General features: G+C 45.6%; 1 protein-coding gene across 11 annotated transcripts in view; it reads right to left on the bottom strand.

Moving 5' to 3' along the window:
* LOC111225050 (CUGBP Elav-like family member 2) overlaps positions 1–21203 on the bottom strand; it is a 200400-nt gene extending 179197 nt beyond the window's left edge. For all 11 annotated transcript variants that reach the window (XM_022749801.1, XM_022749799.1, XM_022749803.1 and 8 more), the window contains exon 1: positions 21036–21203. In XM_022749801.1, coding sequence (XP_022605522.1) covers positions 21036–21088 — 53 coding nt within the window. In that variant the 5' untranslated portion in view covers positions 21089–21203. The remainder of the gene's footprint in view (positions 1–21035) is intronic.
* Positions 21204–23387: the final 2184 nt, after the last annotated feature.

Raw genomic sequence — 23387 nt, 5'->3', positions numbered from 1 at the left:
TCAGCATGATTTCACTTAATGTCAAACCAACGAGATTACTTTTGAAACTTTGACAATCACAGTAGGTGAATTAACCACATACAGTAAATTGCTCCTGAAGCGGACTGAATGTCGTTACATCAACCCCAGGCTGGGGGGGTGGGGGGTGGGGGGGGGACCAGTGGCAAACCTGCTCTACCAACTGAGCCATGGCACCCGCTACCACCAAGTGGACTAAATGGTTCCTGTTTTTTTGGTGACGGTGGAAGTTTATCACAAAATCATAATGAAAGCCTGGTGCTGTACATGTGCATGAGCAATACAACAGTGTAAACATGCTCAGTTAAAAGTTAAAAGTTATTACTTTTTAAAATGTGGAGAGCATTAATGTCGAAGCCTCCAGATCTCTCCTCCTGTCACTGTAAACTACAACGGGGGGTGACATTTGTGGGGAGGTTGCAGTGGACAGTGATTTCACTGAAAGCTCCTGCCTGCAAATGTCGCTGTGTCATTTATTTGACAAGTATAGTTCCCTTGACATTTATTACATAACTTCTTTATTGACCAAAAAAAAAAAAAAAACCTCACTCTGCCTCAAGCAAAGGCTGCAACTTTTTCTTACAGTATTGAGTAAGTTTTATATTTATATATATATAAAAAAATCCAGGCTCTTTATTCAGGCATTAAACTTGAAAACATAAATGGACTGCAGAATTTTGATTGTTATAGACTTCAGTTCTCGTCCGAACCGTCCAGGACTCCTGGACTGATTACAGCTGGACGGACGACAAAGCAGTGAAAGTCCCGTGTACTCGGAACAAGCAGAGCGGAGAGGATGAGGAAAGGGGACGAATGTAGGGATGAGAGGATGGATGCAAGTAACGGAGAGTAGATGTGCAGAGGAATACCATTAAATAAGGCGGCACTGCAAGAGCACGTCCAGACAGAGTGGTCTGAAGCCCAGGGGACTGTCATGTCTTTACCACACCCACATATACACACACACACACACACACACTGAAAGACACACTCCGAAGTGAAGCACCTCTCGTCTGCTTGCACACCATTAGCTCTTGTAAAGATTTCTTTATTGGTGTATGTCATGCTCTGAGTTTTCCTAGAAAACAGCAGTGCCTAGTTATGAAGTAATAGCCTTAATCAGTGGCTGGCTCCATGCCTGAACCTGGGCTTGTGGCTTAATCATCACTGTTTGGTTTTCTCCATGGATACAGCGAAGAAGTCCCAAAACGCTGCCACTTTATGACAACATGCCTCAAAAGTAGGAAAAATGAGTCCCGGCGTTGTTTGAGAAGAATGAAAGGGTGGGGGTTGGGGGTGGGGGGGTGTGTGTGTGTGTGGAGGTTATGTAAGTTAAAAACAGACGAGAGCGAGAGTCTGTTGATACATGAGAATCACATTAGGCCGATCACATCTTGTTTGACTTCATCTCGATACAGCTGGTGTGCGACGAGAAAGAAAGACAGGCGGGGAGATTAGAGCTGAGTGTGACAGAATGAGGCGAGTGAAAAGGAAAAAAAAGTAAAAGACTGGCAAGCCAAGGTTATTTCCACTGTCAGGAACGGTTCCCAACAAAGTCGTTTGCTCAGAAGGAGCATCTCCAATAAAAGTCCCGGCAAAGGACACGCACACCGAACAGAGAGTATTTGGGGAAAGTTAAGAGAGGGGAAGGTAATCTGTGGTAAAGCATAAAGGGAATTTACAAGGGCGCTAAAGTCCAGCTGTGCCGTCTGCCTCTTTGTGTCTGTTAGAGATTTAAACAGCAGGAAGCTCGGTGCCGTACGAGTCAATACAGCTTTCTCAGTATGAATGTATTAAGCTAATACTGCCGGGCTAACAACCAACATGAAACAAGAATTAAACAGAGCGTTGCCCCCGCTCGGCTCTAATAGGGTTCAAGAGAATGAGACTAAGAGAGATGCAATTGACCCGCGATAACCCAAACACTTCACGGTCTCTCTCTGCTTGTCTTGAAAACATACTTGATTAAGCTCTGAGACTAAAACATTATACAGTTACATTAAAAAAAAAAAAAAAAAACTTTTTTTTTCACTTACAAGTCTGACAAAAGCACGAGAGAGTCTTTCACGAGGGTGGAGGGAGGGCGAGGTTGAAAATGTCAGGGTATTGATTTATAGGTGCTCTCGGAGCAAGGATGGTATGTTTAACAGTAAAGTGGAGATTTATGATGCTGCTAAATACTGCTGAATGGATGTGAACATTTGACACTTAACACTTGCCAATGCAGAGCTGCTTTAAGACAGAGAGGCCATGTATAGAGCTGGCACATACGGCACGTCCCGTTATAACAGCTTCCAAGAATGGCAGCCGGCCACACGCCGAAAAAAATCTTGCAGATGGCCGGACGTGGAACAGCCTGAGCGTCCCTTAGAACGACTTTTACATGGGGGTGGGGGTGGTGGTGGTTACGTGCCACAGCCGTGTCTGGCACCAAATGTTCACTTACGCTGGAGAACGTCAAGGATAAACGTTTAGTCTGGCGATAAAGAAAAAGGCGATCATATAGAGCAGAGAGTACTACACTACAGTGTTTGTGAATTAATCTGAAAACTGACCCAGAATCCAAATGTAAACTGATGTAAAACTGATGAATATTTCATCTGGTTTCTATAAAAGGAAAACTTTAGCCTCCGTGAGCCACAAAGCAGAATCTGAAGATCAGAAATTGGATGTTTCTCACAAAGAAAAATTGCTCCTTGTGAGTCACAGTTGATCTCTCACGCTTGTACATTTGGCATTTTATTGAAGACAGATATTTTCCACAGTGGTAGCTCACCTTTTGTGCCGATGATTCAATCTGTGGTTTTGTCCTGCCCATCCGAAGCTTCATCTGCCAGTTACTTCTTATACCACATATGACTTTATATACTTCCAGGGCTCCTTCTGTAACCTTGGAAGCCTGAATCGCCTCATCCCATTCGCTCAATTTGCTCAGTCTGTACTGCATCTGTAACTCTCTCGGCAACACCTCCGTCCCAGCAGCTGCAGACTCAGGTTGACAGACTGCCGTGGATCAAATGTGGAAGTGGAGCGTGAATGGTGGAGAGCTTGAGGGTATAGTCTTAACTGCCTCCACCTCAACTCTCCCATCTCATTCGCTTTCCGCTGGACTCACTTTCGGGCCGATCAACCTGCGAAACAGTGTGAAATAGCGGCCCTGGGATCTCATCCATCAAATCCACGCAGAGAGGGGCCCTGGAGGAGGGGCCCCTGTGTGGAGAACAGTAACCGCATCTGATACCGCAGATGTTCCATCTTCACACAGATACTATCAAATTAAAGATGTCAATCACGGATCGCCGGCCTCCAATATGGCTTGACGGATCACTTCAGAGTCTGTTGCCATCAGCATGAATCTATTTGTGAGATTAATGGGGATGAACTTGACAACAAGGCCTAGAATTGGTCCACGGCTGGTTTTCTCTGTTTAATATGGCAGCACTGAGCTCATAGTGCTAGTCTCCTCCACAGCCCTCTTCATCCCGAAGAGCTTTAATCTCCCACCGGGCCTCTGGGCGACCCATCCAACACACATTTACATACATCTGCATATTTTCCATTAGGCTCCACTTGTTGCCTTTTCATGGAAAACTCGGATATGGTGATGATCACCCTTGACGGTAATGGTCCTATCTTTCTCTGCCTCTTCCTTTCTCCCTTTCTCCCCCCCCCCCCCCCCCACTTTTTTATTTTAAACACTGCCTCTTGATCCCATGTTTCCACTCTCTCTCTCTCTCTCTCTCTCCCTCCCTCCCTCCCTCCCTCTCTGTCATAGCTGTGATCAGAGTGCAGTATGGAAGTCTGATCCGGAGACAAAGGGAGAAGCTCCCACTTAGATCAGCAGCGCTAGCTACAGTAAACCATCTGGGGCCACTGACAGCCTCCGGCCTGAGAGAACACAATAACAAGACAGAAGGAATGAATTCAGCACACACAATGACCACGACTGAACCACACTAATTAGATTAATATGTGATCAACTATTCAATTAGGCCCATTCAACGGCAGAGCTCAAGAGGTATGGATATATGCAAATGAGATGAGTGAGCACAAATTGGAGGAGGGGAAAAAAAGCCATCAAAAGTGTGTTAACAACCTCTATGTATATATTCATTCGTCCGCTGGGTTGACTGTTTGTTAACACACAGGCGGACAGGATTCATGTTTTATAGTCCGTATGGATGAGTGTCATGTTACGTGTGCTGACATACAGAATGGCAGTATATGACTGCAGAGAGCCAGCTGTTGAGGAGCAGCCTCCTGTGGTGAATCTAAGGTCTGTAAAATACTCACTACTACTCACACCAGTGTTTATTTATTATTCATAAATCCATATTTTCCTCTTCTTCTGTGTTTTCTTTTAAGTGTTGATCCGTAAGAAGAGATATTTGTGGTTTTAAGAAGCAAAAATCATCAACGTAGTTTTACATCTCCTCTCTCAGGCTTCTCTCTGGAGCTCTAGTAACAACAGGTTGGTGAGCCAATCAGAAGAGAGGAGGCTCTGAGCCTCTCTTCTGATTGACTGAATGTTGTCTGAGTGATCTAATAAATGTATCCAGGTAAACACTCAGAGAAACTAAATCCTGCAAGGTTGGATGTTGAGTACCAGGTGGGCGGGCCTTGGTACATGGCTATGAGAGGTGACTGCTTTGTTGTGACATCACAAAGTTCCAGAAGTCCTGACGGCTGGTTTTAAGGCTCAGTTCCTGAATACAGGCTGTGTGCATTTCTCTGTGGACTGAGGCTTTGATACTTTCACAGTATTAATATAGAAGCTAGACCTGATCTATAATCACACTACACATGGACAGAGACCTTTAGACTGTTAGGGACCTTTAAGAAACCACTGTTTATTTCTGCTCATTAAGGTTACATTCATGCCAGACAGGTGGACAGAAGACACTAGTTTGCCCAGAGTGTGTGTGTGAATGTGTGTCAGTGTCAAGCTTTCAGATGGACTGGGAACGTCTCCAGGTTGTTTTCCTGCCTGGCATCCAGTGTATCCTGGAACAGTTAAAGGGTCAGAAGACAAAAACACTTTCCTACTATTGGTGAAAAAAAATAGCCATGCAGACATTTTTTGGCTTTTATTTGTCCAGGTTCTGCCTCTACCCAACACAATGGGGATGGACGGACGGTCTTCCTGTTTCTCCGGATAAGACTCATTGTCAACAGATTCCACTGGGACTACTTTCTGCTGAAGAAATGGTTGCTGGGAAAAATCTCTGGAACATCCAGAATAACTTAAAGATTTTTCATTTTACTGGGATGATTCTTAAAATGTTGGCAAATCAAACCAAAATGATGCATGGCTGGATCTTACTAAGTGGGAAAGGAAATCATGTGCGGAAAATGTAAAGAAAATGAATGCATAAGTCAATATTTTTAAACCAAGCGTGGCTAGAATTCATATTTAGCACAACCTATCGGAGAACAATTAGTCATGACAGCGTTCTCTGAATAAAATATGGCTGCAAAAGCCGTTATTAGCTTCCTATTATCAGCACGAGTGCAATGCTATCAAAAAGGAAGTGCACTGAAGAAGGTGGCATTCACCAACACAAAAAAAAAAAAAGAAAAGAAAGCTCAGCATCACCTTTCTCCGGCTGCTTAATTTTCTGCAGGGCACTAATCAAGCGCCTGTCTCCGCTCATGAATTTAGAGGGAAACCTCGAGCATTTAAATGTGCATTTAATTGCGTTGGTTCTGGAAGCGTCGTTAAGTAAGAGCTGGGAAATACATTTCTTAATGCGACTTAGTGATGCCCGGCAAATCAAAGACCATCAAGCGAATTAATGAGGGTGAGCGGCGAGCGCATTAAGAGTAGAGACAGAGCGCCTCCATAAACAAATACATATCTCTCAACTAGACAGCAGGGACAGAGGGATAATGCGGAAGACGTAATAAATAGACTTCGCTGTCAATAGGCATGGTACGCTATCCATTCCAGCACAATGTGGCCCACTTTAACTGTGTAAATACACACACAAAGACACACACACCTTTATTCCACTATGTTTTTAAAAGGCAGACAGACGCTTCTTCAGCGGCGTTCCTTTGCTCCCGTGAATAGAGCTGAGAAAGCTTCTAAAGAAGAAGAGAGGAGCGGGCAGGAGGTGTGTGTGTGTGTGTGTGTGTGTGTGTGTGTGTGTGGAGGAGGGGAGGTGGCGGCAGAGGGGGAGGGGGCAGAGATGAAAAAGAAGAGAACTAGAAATATGAAACCTTCCTAGTTATTAAAAGCTGTCTTGCGAGGGCAGCGCTCCTGTCGTTAAGTACTCTTTCAATTATTAACAGCACCGCCGCTTTCATCCACTGGCGTGTGAATGCCAATACAGCTTCAACACACACTTTCACACCACCTGCCTACTTCTCTTTTCTACTTGGTAACAGGCAAACACACACACATACATACACACACACACACACACACACCTGCATGGGGTATTCAGCTGTAATTGTTGCAGGGGCTGGTGAGAGGACAGGTCAGCAGTGAGAATGATATATAAAAGTGGATGTTTGGAGGCCGTCTGAGAGCTCCACAGCGTGAACAGATGGGCCAGAGACAAGGAAAATAAGTTTATCATCAAAGCGAAAATTCAAAAGCCACACTTGCTAAAAAAAAAAAAAAAACAACCTTCACAACCTGAGCGGGGGGCCGGCCTCTGGGGGGAGCTGCAGGTATGCACTGACAGCCAGGTCAGGCCCGGTTTGGGGTATTTTTCTCAGCTGTCAAGTGCCCGTCAAGCTTCGGCAATAATGAAGAGCAGATAAGGAGAGAGATTTGAGATAGTTGGGATTGAGCCGTGGGCAATGAGAGGGGAGCGGGCAGCTTTTAGGGGGTGTTATCCTGCCGCTCTGTTTCGCAGCTCCAAAACGTTCCCATGCTTCTGATGAGACGGGCTCATGTGACAGATTACCAGCGCAAACGCTGCTCCGGGCAAAAAGCTGGCACGGCGAGAGATACAAACACAACACGCCGTCAGATATACGGCCACGTGTGTGTGTGTGTGTGTGTGTGTGTGTGTGTGTTCGACAGCGTGTGGCGTGCAGGAGGAGAGATTGGTGCCTGATGTAGTCACCGGGTGAATGCAATGAGACGCTTTCTGGCTCGGAAAGACGGGACATCACTCACATATTCAAGCACTTAAGGCTGCGGTCCTCCGAGAAGTTTGAGTCAGTTGCAAAAATGAGGGATACATACTTTAAGAGCAGTTTAAAATTCATAAATTCTGGCTTTATTAATTGTTTATAAGTAATTTATTATTGCTGTATACTTCAGCAATTTATCCGCCTTTAGCTTAGCCTGATTTGTCTTTTTAGCTGCCCTTTATTAACCTTTTATAAGCCATTAGTTGCAAATTACTAAGTATGTTTTATCGGAACGTGGCACTTTTTTTTTTTTCTTATTCATCTGACGAGACATAATCCTAATTAAGTGGAAGCTAATTTGTGGAGTTGAATAACAGCACGAGTCATTTTTGTCAGTAAGTGCATCCTGGTCTTTGTGTCTTAATGTTTCAACATGTTTCCAACGCAAATCCATTTATTTCAAATACTGTGGAACTTGGCATTGTCTTTTTTTTTTTTTTTTAAAGATACAAACATTCATATCAAGAGTTCTTGAAATCTTGGAACAAGAAAACAGAAAGAAATCCTCAATTTAATTCTTTTTTTTTTCCACCAATAAATCCTAAACACTTAAACTGTCAGTGCAGTGAAGATGTTCAAAACGGTTTCCAAACAAAGTACTTTGTTTTAAGACTGTTTATGAATGAATGGCTGCAGTCACTGCAGTAAAAACAAGAAGAAAATAAACATGATTTCATAATTTTTCAGCCGTGTTTGAAAGATTTCAGCTTCGTTGGAAACAGGCTGAAGAAGATTCACTCACTTGAGTCAAGAGAATCAGTTCAGGACGCCGTCACAGGCAGAAGTGCCTTGACGAGATGGAGATTTATTAACGGTGTGTTTTCACACGGAGCGTGAGGCGTTCACACCCTGCTGCGAGCTTATTCTGGGCTCTTAGAGAACACTTGTTTTAAAGTGAGGCCCAGTCATTCTGCCCATTTAAAGTTAGTGGAGGAGGGAGTGTTGGACCGACGGGGAGCACTGCTTATCGACCATGGCCGGGCGCATTTCCACTCTGGAGATGGGACGCGATGCACTGGGGCGTGCTGACGGCCGTCCCCCGGGACTCCTGTCCAATTACAGCTCAAAATGAGCCAGGAGAGCGCCGAGATTGGGCTGGGTGCACCAAGGTGATGATGGAAGGAGGGAGGGGGCTGAGAGATGGAAAGTAAGGAGGGTGGGGGGGTGGGGGGCAAGGATATGAGTAGCACTTGAAATTAATGGAGCAGGGTGGAGCGGGACTCCCAGGGATGAGCAGAGGGCTCGCTGATGACATTAACTCCGCCCTCGAGCAGCCATCAGGCGTGGAGAGTGCGAGAGGTTCCTGTAATCTCAGGACAAAGAGCAGCGAAGGCTCACGAGGTCCCCCCCCCCAGATTGGAGCACGTCCGCCGGGCCGAGCCGGCGCCGCGTGCGACCCGGAGCATCGACCGGCTTGATGTACGGCAGGTTAACCACGCGTGACACTATTAGAGGAAGCCAGACGCCCCTGACGCTCAACACAACTCCTGAAATCTTTAAAGCGTGATCACATAACTAAGCTGAGAATTCAATCCAGGTTTCATTCTGACCCACGTCACGTAAAAACTGACAAATTGAAAGATTTCAGCAAAGATTTTAATAGGCGCTGGCGTTCAGAGGGCTTTCATTCCAAATGTCATATTTGGACGACTCTGCTCCAAGAGCTATTAAGCAGAAATGTGTTCGTCTATAAAAGAGCTCTTCTGCGTGTGATTGCCATTTAATAGCCGGCCATACGTTCACGCTCCAGTCTCGCTTTAATGTTGCAGTGCACCGGGGACACTGTCAGCGAGCGAGGGGGGGTGGGAGAGAACCCAAGGCCTCGAAACATCTCGTCCAAATTACCGTCATCTTCCAAAGCGCGGCGTCGAGGGGATGAGATGAAATGTTGCCATATTGTTGCCGCGCTGGAGCTCATCGCCGCCACACTCAGTGTGTACGGCCAGAGGATGTGACACAGACTGGAACAACAACACACTGTACACACGCTGGGATTACAGCAATAAATGTGTTTTGATTACGCATCCAATGCCGAGTTAATTAATACCAGACTGACGGTGCATCGGACGCCCTCGTTTGGTTCTAACGCTACACTTTGGTTGGAGTACAGTTCGCATTTCTACTGGTTTTAATGGAGGAGTTTGTGGATTTTACAGCGTGGAAATGGTCAAATTTCACTTTGAAGACGGTGAATAACAGTAAAAGGTATCAGCTCTTATCAAATAAACCTGCCATCAGTAAAATCCTGTTAATAACAAAGTGGCACGGACAAGTGCACTCGTGTTCTCTGTTTGACACACAAAGAAAACGTGAACGTCATAGAGTCGAGAGAGAGAGAGAGAGAGAGAGAGAGAGAGACATTTAAAGTTTTTGCCAGGAGTCAGCGACACTTTTAATACACCCAGTCACATCAATGGCACATTAAGACAGTGTAACCACGGCAACAGACACCAGGATTATGTCAAAGAGAGGCACACAAAAGAAAAGAATAAAGAAGGGAAGAAAGAAAAGAAGAATGAAAAGAAAAGAAAAGAAGAAAGAAATAAGCAAGGTTCCAAGAAAGAAAACTAGAAATGTACGCAGGGCTGCGAGGGCAGGATTTGCAGCACCTGCTGAGTGTGTGTGTGCTTGAATTAATCACAACAGGAAGACACAAAACTCTGCACTGCCCACCATGTAGAGACTTTTCATTTGGGGTGGAGACTTGATTTCTGGTTAGGAGTCGGGTCAGGGTCAGGGGGGGTGGGGGGTTAACATGGTTACAGCTCGGGTAAGTCTCCAGGAAATGAATGTAAGTCAATGCAATGTCTTTAAAAATGACAAAAACAAAGTTCTGTGCCTCGTTAAAGTCCTTAATATATCTGACACTAAACTCCTGGAGGGAGAGCTGAGACTTCTGCTTCCCACCTCACATGCACCTCTCTCTCTCTCAGACACACACACACACACACACACACACACACACACACACACACAGTATGAGACGTAATGACCATGAATGCTCCAGGGCTCCTTTTCTTGAGTCATCTGACTGTGAGCAGAACATTAAGCAACAGTCCACTCCTATAAAACACACACTGTTTCTGCAGCTGCAGTAACACCGTTTGTCTCTTTTTGCTTCTCAGCCTCCTCTTCACTACTTCCCCCCCCCTTTACATCTTTATCCAATTTCTTGGTTTTCAAGCGCCAAATTCAGGCAGGTCAAGCAGAAGTAAGACAACTCTATGTTCAGCACCTGGCTGCTTTAAAACTTTTTACACGTCGACTGCTCTTTACTGAGAGGTCCAGTGGGCGGACACAAGAAGGAGAACATCTTATAATATGATGAGGAAATCTAACACAATCTTGGTGAAGTGATGTTTGTCCTGACGTAAACGTTCCACTTTGCTAATGTCACTTTAAAGTGCGCTCAGTAATCAGTGAGTTCCCTAAACAAGCCATAAATAACATAGTCACATGTCACGGAAACTAGCCAATCAGGAGCGAGGATCCGACTGAGATGTGTCACAATGTGAAACTCTTGTCAAACTGATTCTGCTTTGTCACTTCCTCTCGTGGGCCAGAGACGTCTTTTGATGACTGCGAGTTTCTCGAAATCCTCAAATCTCCAAAATTGAAGTATATGAGGAAGTAAGTGTGAGAGTCATTGAGAAAGAGCAGGAGCCTTTTTAATCAGTTGCTCCTTCAGAACTGAAATCTGTACATTTCCAACAACGAAGATGGTAAAGGATCCAGAGTTGCATAATTCCCTTTAAAATTAGTTTTAATAGCGTCACATGACATGAGAGATCACTGCGCTCTGTGTGCTGGAGATGGAACGGAAACATTACACAGAAAAGTGTGAAGTTAAGGATTTCTTAAAGCTGCAGAGTTAAAGTGATAATCCTGATTATTTTTGCTCTATATTCAGACTTTCTTTATTCTCTGGACTGGACAGAAACAACGTGTTACTCTGACCCTGCACAGCTAGGAAGCTTCAGCTGGGACGCCTGATCACCTCCTAAACAAACCCGATCCCAGGCACCGTGCTCCCCTGCATGTCGCTAGTCAGCTGGTAGCAAAGCAGCTGATGAATGAGACCGAAGCGTGAATGGAGCAGCTGATGCTAACGGGACTTCAGTGCCTCTACCTGAACTGGAGTTCTTCCTGAGGGAGCAGAGCCGATGAAAACCTGCTTGATGTGCATAAAAGAGAAGATGCAATCTGAATAGACTCGTCCTCCACACTTCCCTCTCTCTCTCTCTCTCTCTTATCCATTCGGGGAAGTACAACAGGGCCCCAACCTCATCGAGTCTGACTGAACATAAGATGTTTTCACACATCAACTCCAGAGAATCGCTGTCCTGAGTCGCCCCTTTCACACACGCCGCACGCAGCCGGCGATCGTCCACGTGAGGTGTGTTACTGGAAAGAGGTGGCGCCTGGGCCGAGGTGGAATGGGAGACCTCTAATGCCGCCGCTAAGTCGCCGGTCTAACTCCGAATCTTTACAACAAAATCAGCAGCGGCGCTCTAAACACAAAATCATCCGGCTTTCAAAAAACATTCAGTTACAACATCCAGCGTTCACCACCAGCTCGTAGAAAGGGGTTTTCCTTTCTTTCACACGGACATGATGAGTCAGAGTCTGGAGCCAATCAGCTCTGGTTGTTACATCATGCAGTATTCCTGCTATCTGCACCCCACCCTGCTGCGCTGTTCCCTTCTCAACACCATGTGTGTGTGTGTGTGTGTGTGTGTGAGATCTCCTTTTTAGCATACATTAAGTGTGACAGTCCAGTTTTCTTTAAACCTGCTCTGCTTCATCTCTTTCCATCGTATCTGAGGACACTTCCTCCACCGCTGCGACCTCTGACCTCTGCCGTCGCCCCCCTACCTGTACCTGGGTTTTGGTCCGTGCTTTGAAACAGAAGAGACAGACGATGTATAAAACATCGGCTGTGTGCGGCTACGTTCGGCAGCTGCTGCGCCCTCGTGAACCAGAACCAGTTGATCTCGGGCGACAGTGATTAAAGACGACTGTCACCCTCCGCAGTCAACCCGCTCTCGTCTGTCCACACAGTTTGCATTTTAGAAAACAAAAAGATAATCCTCAGTCTAACTGATCCACCACCCCCCTCCCTCTCTCTCTCTCTCTCTTTCTCGTTCTGTTTTTCTCCCTCCTTTCTTTTTTTTTTTCCTCCTTCCGTTTGCAACACTCCAGGGTCACCATCTGCATGGCAACACTCGCAGCGTGACACTTCCATAACCCAGGAGGAGGAAGAGAGCAACAGAGCACAGACCTCTGTCTCCCTCCCTCTCTCTCTCTCTCTCTCTCTCTTTATTCACAGGCCACCCATAATTCATTAGCTCTCCCTCTCATCCTCTCTATATTTTCCTCCGTCTGCAGTGTGACCAATGCTGGGTTTCTGAAAGCTTGTTCGGATATTTTCTGGAATGAAGCTGCTGACAGTCGATATTCTGCACCGCCATTCAGCATGTTTTAAATTTGACCGTTTTTCATGCCAAACCTCATTCAGAAAAAGACGTTTTTTTTTTTGTTTTTTTTTAAAAAAGAGCGTGGGACAATAAAAAAAAAAAAAAGATGAAACCACAGATGCTTGACAGCAGAATCAATCACACTGCGTTTTATCCATTATGTCAACAACATGTAACCGGATCAGTCTTTTAATATTACGATGATACGTCCATCCATCCACATGAAGAAGAATGACTTCCTTCACCGCACAGCTTCAGTCTGACCTCATGACATGATCCTAGAAAAACTAATTCTCACTATGACCTATGACCACTATGGTCAGTTTCTGGGTTCATCTGGCCTCAGGTCAGGCATTGTCTCAATTTGGTTTTTTCTTTTTTGGGGCTTCACTTTGAGCATCCATCAGTCACACACACACACACACACACACACACACACACACACACACACACACACACACACACACACACACACACACACAAGGAGATTTAATTCCTTTTCTCTGTTTTTTTTTTTCTTTCTGCTTTTCACCAGGCAGAGTGCCAATGTTTTTTCTTTCCTTCGCTGACTCTCAGAAAAAAAAAACAAACAAACAAAAAAAAAAAGAGAAGAGTAGGGAGGGTTGGGGGGTTTGTTGAGGGGGTGAGGTGGGGACATCCAATGGGTTGGAAAAGAACAGAGGAAATCTGCCACTGATAACGACCACGAGGATGAGGCGAAATAAGAAGAGAGAAAAAATGAGGGATGTAAAGAGGGGGGGTGGAGAAGAGTGTACTCCATACTTCCTGTGTCTCTTAAGCTCATACAGCATGAAGACAGTTGTGTGTCACTGGGGGAAACACACACACATACACACATACAGGTTTAAAGCTTCTTTATGGACCCGGCTGTTGTGCATATGGCAGCGGGACCTTTGAGAATAAGACTATAACAAAGTACAGCACTAAAATACAGCCAGAGGGAATGATTAGTGTACGTGTGTGTGTGTATGTGTGTGTGTGTGTGTGTGTGTGTATGTATGTGAGGGGGGGAGAGAGAGTGAGAGCAAGAGAGATATAGATAGAGTGCCATTCTCCAGGTGGTGCATTATTAAACAGATTTGTCACTTTGGGCCAGTAGTGTTAAGTGTATGTGTGAGCCAGCGTGTGTGTGTGTGTGTGTGTGTGTGTGTGTGTGTCTGTGTGTGTATACATGTCTTTCTGTGGTTGGTTTGAAATCATTGATGCGAGGACATTTTGGTTTGGCTGTTTGATGGTTAAGACTTGGTTGTAAGGTTCAGGTTAGGATTAGGTTTGTTTTAGCTTCAGGTTCAGGTTTAGATTAGGTTTAGGTTAGGATTAGAATAAAGGTTAATCTTGGTTTATACCTCTGTGTAGGACTGACACAGATCTTACGCTGTAGCCTGGATACGGCGCTGTGAGCGTTTATACTTGAGCGCTGGTGCGTCTGCAATTACATCACCAAAACACTAGCTGGCGGCGTGGTTCCTCTGCCACTGTGTGTTTACTTCAAACAACAAGCAACTGAAGCTGAGAGGATCCAGCTGGAGCTGGAGCTAATAAATGTAGAACAACGCAGAAAAGAGAGAAGACGTCAGAGGAGGTGATGCCCTCCACGACCGCTGAGCTGATGGAGGCAGGAGGGTGAGTTATCCGTCTCCGGCCACTGAGACACACGGATGAGACAAGCTGACCAATCACAGTTGTTGCGCTCTGCGTCTCCGCGATGTGTGGTTACATTTCTAAAGAGGTGCATGTGAGGCTATCTCATCTGTGATTTGTGTGTGTTGGATGTATGTATGTGTGTGTGTGTGTGTGTGTGCGTGTGTGTATTTCTTAATCTGTTTAAGAGATAGACAATGAATAAAAACAAACCAAATCGACATCTCAAAGGAAAAAAGAGAAAGAACGAAAGAAAGAACCTCATATTCACTGATTATATGGTATCTGTATGCAGACACACACACACACACACGCACATACACACACACACACACACACACACACATCATGTGAGGTGTGTGTTACAGTTGTGCTGCTGCTGTTGAGTAAGCTGATCTTTGCTGAAAGGAAAAAAAATGCAGCTACTGCATCTGCAATGTCAGACAACAACACTTGTTTTAGTCAAAAATAACATTAAAGAGACAATGTCCTGTGTGTGTGTGTGTGTGTGTGTGTGTGTGTGTGTGTGTGTGTGCGTGCGTGTGTGTGTGTTTGGTGTCTGTGATCTGTAAGCCTGCGGTAGGTAATCTCACTTTTGGAAGAAATCAAACGAGACGAATGCTGCATTTGGCAACAAATGTAGAGGATGGGACAGGAACACACACACACACACACACACACACACACACACACACACACACACACACACACACACACACACACACACACACACACACACACACTGTAACCTGCGAAAACACACTGTCTGAAAGGCTGAAAATGATTGTTGCAGCGTTGCGACTGAAATACACTTCTAAAGGCAGAACAATATCCATGTTTCAACTCTGGCAGCCGGAGCAGATGCAGGAACTCGTGCTCTTAGACATTTTGATATTTATTTTGAAATTCAGCCATTTTGATTCCTCATGAGCATTTTGTTTCCACGGTTACGTTTTCCCAGGTGGAAAAAACCTAAAAAAGTCTGCCACAATTTGACCACGAACGCCTTCCCCCGAAACCAAAGATGACAAACACATTCAAGCTCACATGATGTCGTTGCATCAACATCGTCAGTGGTGGAAGAATTCAGATGCTTTACTGAAGTAAAACTGCAATACCACAATGTAAAAACACTTAAACATAAACACATAAAAGTACTGCATACGAATTATAACTGAAGTAATAAAAGTGTGACTCATCAGCCTGGAGAGTTTAGGTGGTTTTTCTCTGGCTGAAATTAAAACCACATCAGCTGAACAGACATAAAATGATGAACTTTTATGAAATAAAACATTAACCTTGACGGAGGGTGGTGGGCGCGTGTGTGTGTGTGTGTGTGTGTGTGTGTGTGTGCGCGCAGAGGAGCAACGCCACACAGGAAATGCTGCATAATAAATGAGTTTTGCAACAGTTCGGTCCATCCACCGTCACTGATCTGATCACAGGACAGGATGTGTCAGGATCTGGGGGGGGGGGGGGGCATCTATCGTAGATGGTCCAAGTGGAGCTGATTTTATACACTGTTGTAGCGCTGAAGGATTATCAATTATTTACGACATTGCTGAAGGAAACGCGCCAAAGATCATTGGTTCTTATGAGAAATCTAGAGGACCAGATCAGAATGAGAGTCTATATCTATTGAAGTACGTGTTTTGTGTGTAAATCTGCACAGTAACAAGTAACTACAGCCGTCAAATAAACGCTGAAGTACAAGTACTTCAAACAGGTACATGAGAGGTGACACTGACTGGAGAACATCCAGCTTTTAGTGTCTGTTTAACAACACACACCTGGAGGAGTCTCGCCCACACGGCGCTCTCTCTCTCTCTTTCCCCCTCTCTCCTGTAATTTCTAGTCTTTCCTGCTCCTCTGTAGCTTCTCCCTTCTTCCCTCTCTGTCATCTTTCCTCCATCTCCTTTTGTGTTTTGTGACGCACTCTCTTGCCTCGACTGTGTAATTATCTCTCGCTGATTCCAGGGGGTTCGGAGGAATTCAGCCCGCCCTCTCTTTCTCCTTCTGCCCGCCCCGTCCGCCTCCGTCACTCGGATGCTGAATGCCGTATTGTTCTCCCCGCCGCCACAAAGCCTTGATTGACAGCTGTGGGAAGCCGGAGAGTGAATTCTGAGAGTCCAGCCCCGCAAGCACCCCGACCCTCCCTCCCTGCCGCTGCCACCGCTTTCATTTAAACTTGTCACCCGGATTTTTCTTGTATCACGTCGTTTAGAAGACAAAAAAAAAAACAAGCTCCAGTCTGTCCTCATCATGTGGCAAGAAACAAAGTCCAGACTGCAGCTCTAATTTTAACATTATTTAACTCTTCACGGCAAAATCACTGTGGATTTTATATCCAAGATATGACTAAACTTTATTCTGCAAATAAAAATGTGAGCAAACTTGGCTGAGGTGAATTCACAGTCTTTCTTTCTCTGAATCCTGCTTCTACTTTTTCTCCCTGATTCAAACTACATGAGCTCCAACATCGACCTCCGATGCGCTCAGAGCACCAACGCTCTGCTCTTGAGGGCGATCAAAAAAGCTGCAATATTCATCCGAACCATCTGAGGTGTTTCCTGGGAGCTGATCTCCGTCAAAAAAAAAAAAACAAAACAAAACAAAAGACAGAAGGAAGAACCTGGAAATAGCTCGACAGATCGTCACGTGACCGAAGTGGCGTCATCGTTCACGTGCGTCAAATTCAGCTGCGATCATCGTCGAGCAAGAGGGCAGAGGCTGACCACAGCTCAGTGGTATAAAAGCATCACACAGTACTGTATAAGCAACAAACACAGCGATGGAGAGATGGAAAGAGAGACGGAGGGAAGCGTTTATCGCAGGTTGGGAGGATTTATCGGGTTAATTGTGGATTTTGATTGAAAATTAGGAAATTTTTGGACTCTTCTGATGACGCCTGAATCATTTTTACACAAGGACCTCAGACAGTCTAACACGCTCTTTTTGGAGCCTTAGCCTTCATGAAAAGAAAGAAATTCTGAGATAAACACAGAAAACTTGTCGATTTCTGACCCTGAAAACTCTCAAATTTAAAGCTAAAACTGGGACAATCAGCAGCGTCAGTCTGAAGGTATCAGTAGCTGTCTTTACAAAATGTTTTCTCTCCGACCCTTTGGTTAAAACCAGCATAATCCTGAGTGGAGAAAAAGGTCTGGCTTATAGATAAAGCACCACACACACTTCTCACGCCACACACACACACACACACACACACACACACACACTATCAGAGGGGATTTAAAGATTCAAACAGTGGTCTTGGTAATTAGGCAGATGGATTTGTGCCTCTCCTTGAGCTCCAGCGGGATATAAAGCGACACATAATGCAAGCGGACAAACTGTTTAAGTAGATTAATTAAAACCAACACTGCGGGGTCAAAGGTCAAGCCACCTTTCGCCGTTGACCTCCTCACTCTTTCCCTTTCCTTTTCCACTCCTGCCTCGCTCGTGAGCTGCAGGATGGAGCGAAGTGAGAGGATCTATGTGATTGGACGATGATGAGAACGGACCCTGAACAGATTTCTTTTTTTTTGTTGTTGTTTGTTTGTTTGTTTTCTTAAGCTTGAACATGGCCGCTCATTTTCACATCAGCGCCCAGAACTTTCACTCACTTCCCAGCTGAGCCTCTAGTTTGTCTGATTCCTCTTTTAAAAACACACTTTTATCTTGAACTTCCTGTCTTTGTATCTGCAAACCAGACGGTAATAGAATAAAAACCTGAGTCTCCTCTTTGCATTCCCTAATTGAATACAGAGAACACCTCGTCTTTGCCGCGCGCATGTGTGCATGTGCGTGTGTGCATGTGTGAGTGTGTGTGTGTGTGCGTGCATGAGCGTGTGGTAGCTGGATGTAATCAGATGGAATTAATATGCATGCTGTTTCTCATTATGGAATAACTGAACTGCACTTCAGATGTGTGACGTGCATCGCGAGAGGCACGGACAGATTTCTAACATCCATCCACTGCGCTCTCTCAGGAAACAAGTGTCTGTATATATATGTATATGTATATGTGTGTGTGTGTGTGTGTAGGCTGATGTGGTATATAAAATAGCAGAGATAGTGATTAGAGAAGAGAAGATACACCCTGCTGCTGATCAGATAACACTTGCTTTAACTCCTTATTGCATTTAAACTAAATCAAATTCACCAGAGCTGCATTAATCAGCTAATTGTGCTAATATGCATATCATGCTTCCTCACTGTGTTACAGCAGCGAGGTCTCGTCTTTCATCTGCAGCCGTAGTTTGCTTTAAAGTTTGAAATCTTTGTGATTCAATTCCTGTTTTGTTTTTAATGGCAGAAATCAATTTTAAAAAAAAAAGAGAAAGAAAAGAAAGCGGTTGCAGTTCCGGATCTCGCTCGGTCGTCGCTGTTGTTCAAGCACGGAGCCCAAAAAACTGGAAAATGCTCCAGCTGCGTTCAGATTTACAAAATCATATCCAACGAAAATCAAGTGTTTGCGCTCCTTTTCGCCTCCCTTTGTTCAACTGCTCCTGGCGCTCGACAATAACAAGTGTGTGTGTGTCTGAGCGTGACGGAGGTGAGTCTCATTAGGGGGGAAAACGACGCAGAGAACGCCGCCGAGGTGCTTCATTATCATACACGATTGAGAAGTGCATTTGTGGGCGTGAGTGCTTGTTTATGTGTGTGTGTGTGTGTGTGTGCGAGGGAATGAATGAGCGAGCGAGTTAGTTAAAGTGTGTGTGTGTGACCCCAAGAGAGTGTGAGCGACGGGCCGGCGGTAAGCTGGTCTTTATTAAGATGCGGCGTCTTTGGAGAGGGACAGCTGCTCCTGCCTCTAATCTAGAAGAACAAAGGTTTAATAAAGAGAAGATGAGAGAGATGGGGGGGGGGGGGGGGGTTAAATACTCCTCTGCCTCCTCCTTCTCTCCTTCCTCACTTCCTCGTTTCCTTCCTTCTTCCCTAACAACCGATCTGACTCTGCTTAAATAAAAGAAGCGACGGAAAAAAAGTGGTGGATTGCAAAATATCGCATCGAATCTAAAGATTTGAAACTTTTGACCTTTGACCTCTAACCCGCCATGCAAACATGGCCGCCGTGAGGCTAATACATCCAATTATTAACTCGTTATCTGTGCTAAAATTAGCCAAAAGTGACTTTTTTTTTTCCAATGCTACCAGGAGATGTGTCCCCGTTAAGCAAATAGACCGAGAGGAGAGGATGAGAGTGTCCAGAGAGAAACTACTGCAGCTATTTATGAGTGAGTGTGTGTGTGTGTGTGAATGAGTGTGTGTGTGAGTGGGTGGGGGTGGGTGGGGGTGGGGTCAGCTGCATGCTATTTTCTCACTCTGGGATGGTCATCACTGCCTGTTTGAAATGAACATCATTTAGCCCCCCCCCCACCCTCCCCACCACCACCCCCCCCACCCTACCGTCTCTCTCTTCGTCCATCAGCAGCTCACTGAAATATGCCTGCTCTACATTACTCCACTCATTTTCTATTTTGGATTTGTGGATAATGATGGTGGGATGGAGGGCAGCGGAGGGATAAAAATGATAAAAGAGGGGAGAGGCAGCATTAAAAGAATTATTTGAGGGGTCTTGAGGGTTCTGTCTCCTCTCTCCGTTTCTAAAATAGAATTTGTGATAGTCCCCGCTGCTGCCGCCGAGTCTGTCGAGGGAATAATGACTTATTTATCAAATGGCAGAAATATTCAGGGACAAGGCCTTTTAAATTCCAGCTTTTAAATTCATAGGCTTTTCTGCTGAGATGCTTAATGACAGTGAATGTATTCATAGTGATTTGCAGGTCCGAGATAGAGCCTCGTGTCCTGCCTGTGAGTCTAATAGCTGTATGACAGAAAGGAGAGAGCGCTCGCTCAAGACGAGGTGAGCGAGAAAAGTTTCACCTCTGACCTCACGGGGAGGCTCAGTGAATCAAATTTGTACCAGAACCAACCCAACACCCCCCCACCCCCCACCCCCCTGCTGCCAAGGAATAAATGGCTGTGTTGCTGGAGCAGCGCTGAAAACATGTTTTGCAGCTCGGGAGATAAAATTTAATGTTCTCTAAAAGCGCTCTGTTGCAGGCAATCAGCCATGAGTAAATGTTTCAAGATAAATTCCTGGAGGGGTGTAGTTTTTTCTCTGGCAGAGTGAGGCTCCTCAACATTTGGAGGGACCAAATCAGCATGGGGGTGGAGGGGGGGTGGAAGTAGAGGGGGGGGGTTAAGGAGGGGGGGGGGGGGGGAGGGAGGGAGGACGTGGGGGGTGAGGTGGAGGGAGGAGGGGGGGGGTGATAAATGAGTGTTATTCTTACTTGTACACTGGAATGGACGAAGTTTGGAGATGATGGCGGTGATGAGGCGCCGCGCGGGACAGCGTCGGGGGGTTAACGAGATGCACGCGGACACAGAGCAGCTTGCATGCGTCAGGCTCATGACAGAGCGCGCGGAGAACAGGGAGAGGAGCTCACAAAGTAGAAAGAGCGCTGTGCTCGGCGCAGATTATGTAGCCAAACGGCGCAAACTGTGCGTAATTACGCACCCGCAGCGCCAGAAGCGGAGCTCACAAGGCGGCGACCTCCTCGCCTGCGCCGCGTCCCGCCCTTATTTTTCTCCAAAACACCGATACTTCTGTCTGTCTCTATCTCTCTCTCTCTCGCTCGCTCGCTCTCTCTCTCTCTATCTCTCTCTCTGCTATCAACCCGTTCACAACCCCGAGGCTGTGGGAGAAACTGACCGGGCGCTTACCTTAACACGTTCCAGCTTTTCAGAGGGTCCAGGTCTGAAATTATAGAAACCATGGTCGACTGGCTGGGCAGCACCGGGAGAGGGAGGGGGTGCGGCAGAAAAAGATCGAAAGAAAAAGCGGCGGCAAAGGCTGTAAACTCCGTCTGCGAATGACAGCGATTGCTCGGATGCAACCCGTCCTGGTTGTTCAGTGGGTGATGAGCGCTGTCACAGCTCTCTCTCTCTCTCTCTCTCTCTCTCCCTCTCTCTCTCGCTCTGTCTCTCTCCCTCCGCCCCCTCCTGTACAAAGCCTGCGCGCTGCAGACGCGTCTCGGAGCTTCCTCCGGTCCCTCTCTCACAGGAAGGCTGCTGCTGGAAATGCAGAGATGTACAGTAGAGGAGGGTGAACCCCACCTAGGCAACTCATTTACCTATCTGCTGTCTTGAATATGCACGAGGTGCAGTTGACACACTGCAAAAAAATACATAAATAAATTAAAAAATTAAAAAAAAAACGATCCATATGAACGTCTTGTTTTGTGTCATTTTCAGATTCAGATCCAGAAGATTTTTTTCTCTCTTTAGAAGAAATGTTTGACGTGCAGTTTTACTCCTTTGAGAAAGAAAATGACTCTTATTTTGACAAGTTTTGACAAATGCAGTTGTCATCCATGACTCCAAAATAGAGAGGGAGTTAACACAAGAGCAAAATAAGAGCCAGGGTCTAATTTTTTAAAGATTCATCTAAAATTATTCAGTAAATAAATAATAAAATTATTATGTTTCTCCCCAAAAGCCCAATTAATTATCTAATGTTTCATCATCCAGCTAAAGCTGATCAGAGACCACCTGATTGAAGCTGCTGCAGCTTTCCAATGACTGGTCAGAGATTTTACCTCCAACACCTCAGTCAAACTCAACTGTTGGGTGAAGTGTGTTGCAACGCTGCAGAGCACCTCGCTGTCTGCACAAAACCCCCTGTCAGCGCTGACTTCCTGTGTGACACCACCACATCCTGTTGATAACTGCCCCTCCCTCTCCTCCTCTACCCCTCCACTCCACCCGACATGGCAGCAGATGCGTCATCCCTGGCGAAGAATGACAAGACCGCGGCCAAGTCCCACCTATTTCTGAGCTCCCATCTATTTGCTCATTGGGAAAAAACAGATGAGCCCCGACGGAGGGCGGGAAAAAAAAAGAGGAAGAGTGTCAGAACTGTGTCTGTTTCAGATAATTGTCTGGGACAACAGAAGAGATTGGGAATAAAAGTCTCTGCCAAAGCCATTGGAGTTACAGCACCTGTGGTTTGTTACTCTCGGGGATTTGATATTAGTCGTTGCACATGCACTCAAAGATAACGGTCAGTTTGACAGGAAGCCGCTGCGGTTTAATGTGAAACAGGTTGCTAGGTAATACCCTGTGAATATAAGATACAACTTGGCTTTTTTTATCCAGCTTTGTCATCATGAATTTTCAGTTATTCTAGCTGGTTTTTGGACTCACGCAACGATGGGATCCATCTGCTTCAGTTAGAACGTGTTTGAAAACCCCCAAAAATGAGGGCTGCAAGGTTTTTCTACAGCGATGAGCTCTCAGCTCATTTCCAGCTGACGTTCTGCGGAGTGGGAATACGAGTTCACGTGGAAAGGAAAACAGAGATTTTGAACTGCGAGTTGAGTACACTGTAGGCAAGACATAACAGTAATGTAAAGCTACAGCTCGGCTCTCTCACCATCAGCAGCCATACTGCACCGGCTTTAAATAGACTCAATTGGACATCTGCTTCACTGAGGAGGAGGAGGAGGATGGAGAGAGTTGACAGCATCTCTCTCCTCTTCCTCTGTCTCTATTTCTGTCTCTGGCGCTCGTACCGACGTATGGAAGACTCGCGCAAACGCACGCTCATCGGAGAGATCAAACTGAGTTTAGCTCTCCTCTGCACGCTTCTACTTCCTGCATTATAATCGCGTTGGCGAGCCTGACGTCTCCGAGTAGGTGTTGGTGTGGTCTGTACAAGTTAGCGACGCCTGTGTGCACGTGAGGAGGGGTCATGAGACAGGTTTTAATGGTCATCTTTAAGACTCTTTTGGAGCTCCAGAACATGTTGACCCAACTATCGAGAGATGTGATGTTTCTTTTCTAGGTTTTGTCGGTGCTTCTCTTTATTTCTAAATCTGTTGCAAAGGTAAGCATTGATTCGCATCGACTCCCGCTGGAAGCTACTCTGCTGTAGTTTGCTCGTTAATGTAGCTTGAACCGAGAGTGTTCTGCTGTTTGACCCAAAGGTCACATGTGCAAGCGGCCCACAGTTGTTTTATTGTTAGGCGCCACCTTGAGGCCGTAGTAACCATGGATTTCCCTTATTTTAACTTA

This window comes from Seriola dumerili, unplaced genomic scaffold (genome assembly GCF_002260705.1).
Source record: "Seriola dumerili isolate Sdu_G_001 unplaced genomic scaffold, Sdu_1.0 BDQW01000138.1, whole genome shotgun sequence".
In the NCBI taxonomy this organism is placed as follows: Eukaryota; Metazoa; Chordata; class Actinopteri; order Carangiformes; family Carangidae; genus Seriola; species Seriola dumerili.
This window is presented reverse-complemented; position numbering and strand designations above follow the sequence as displayed.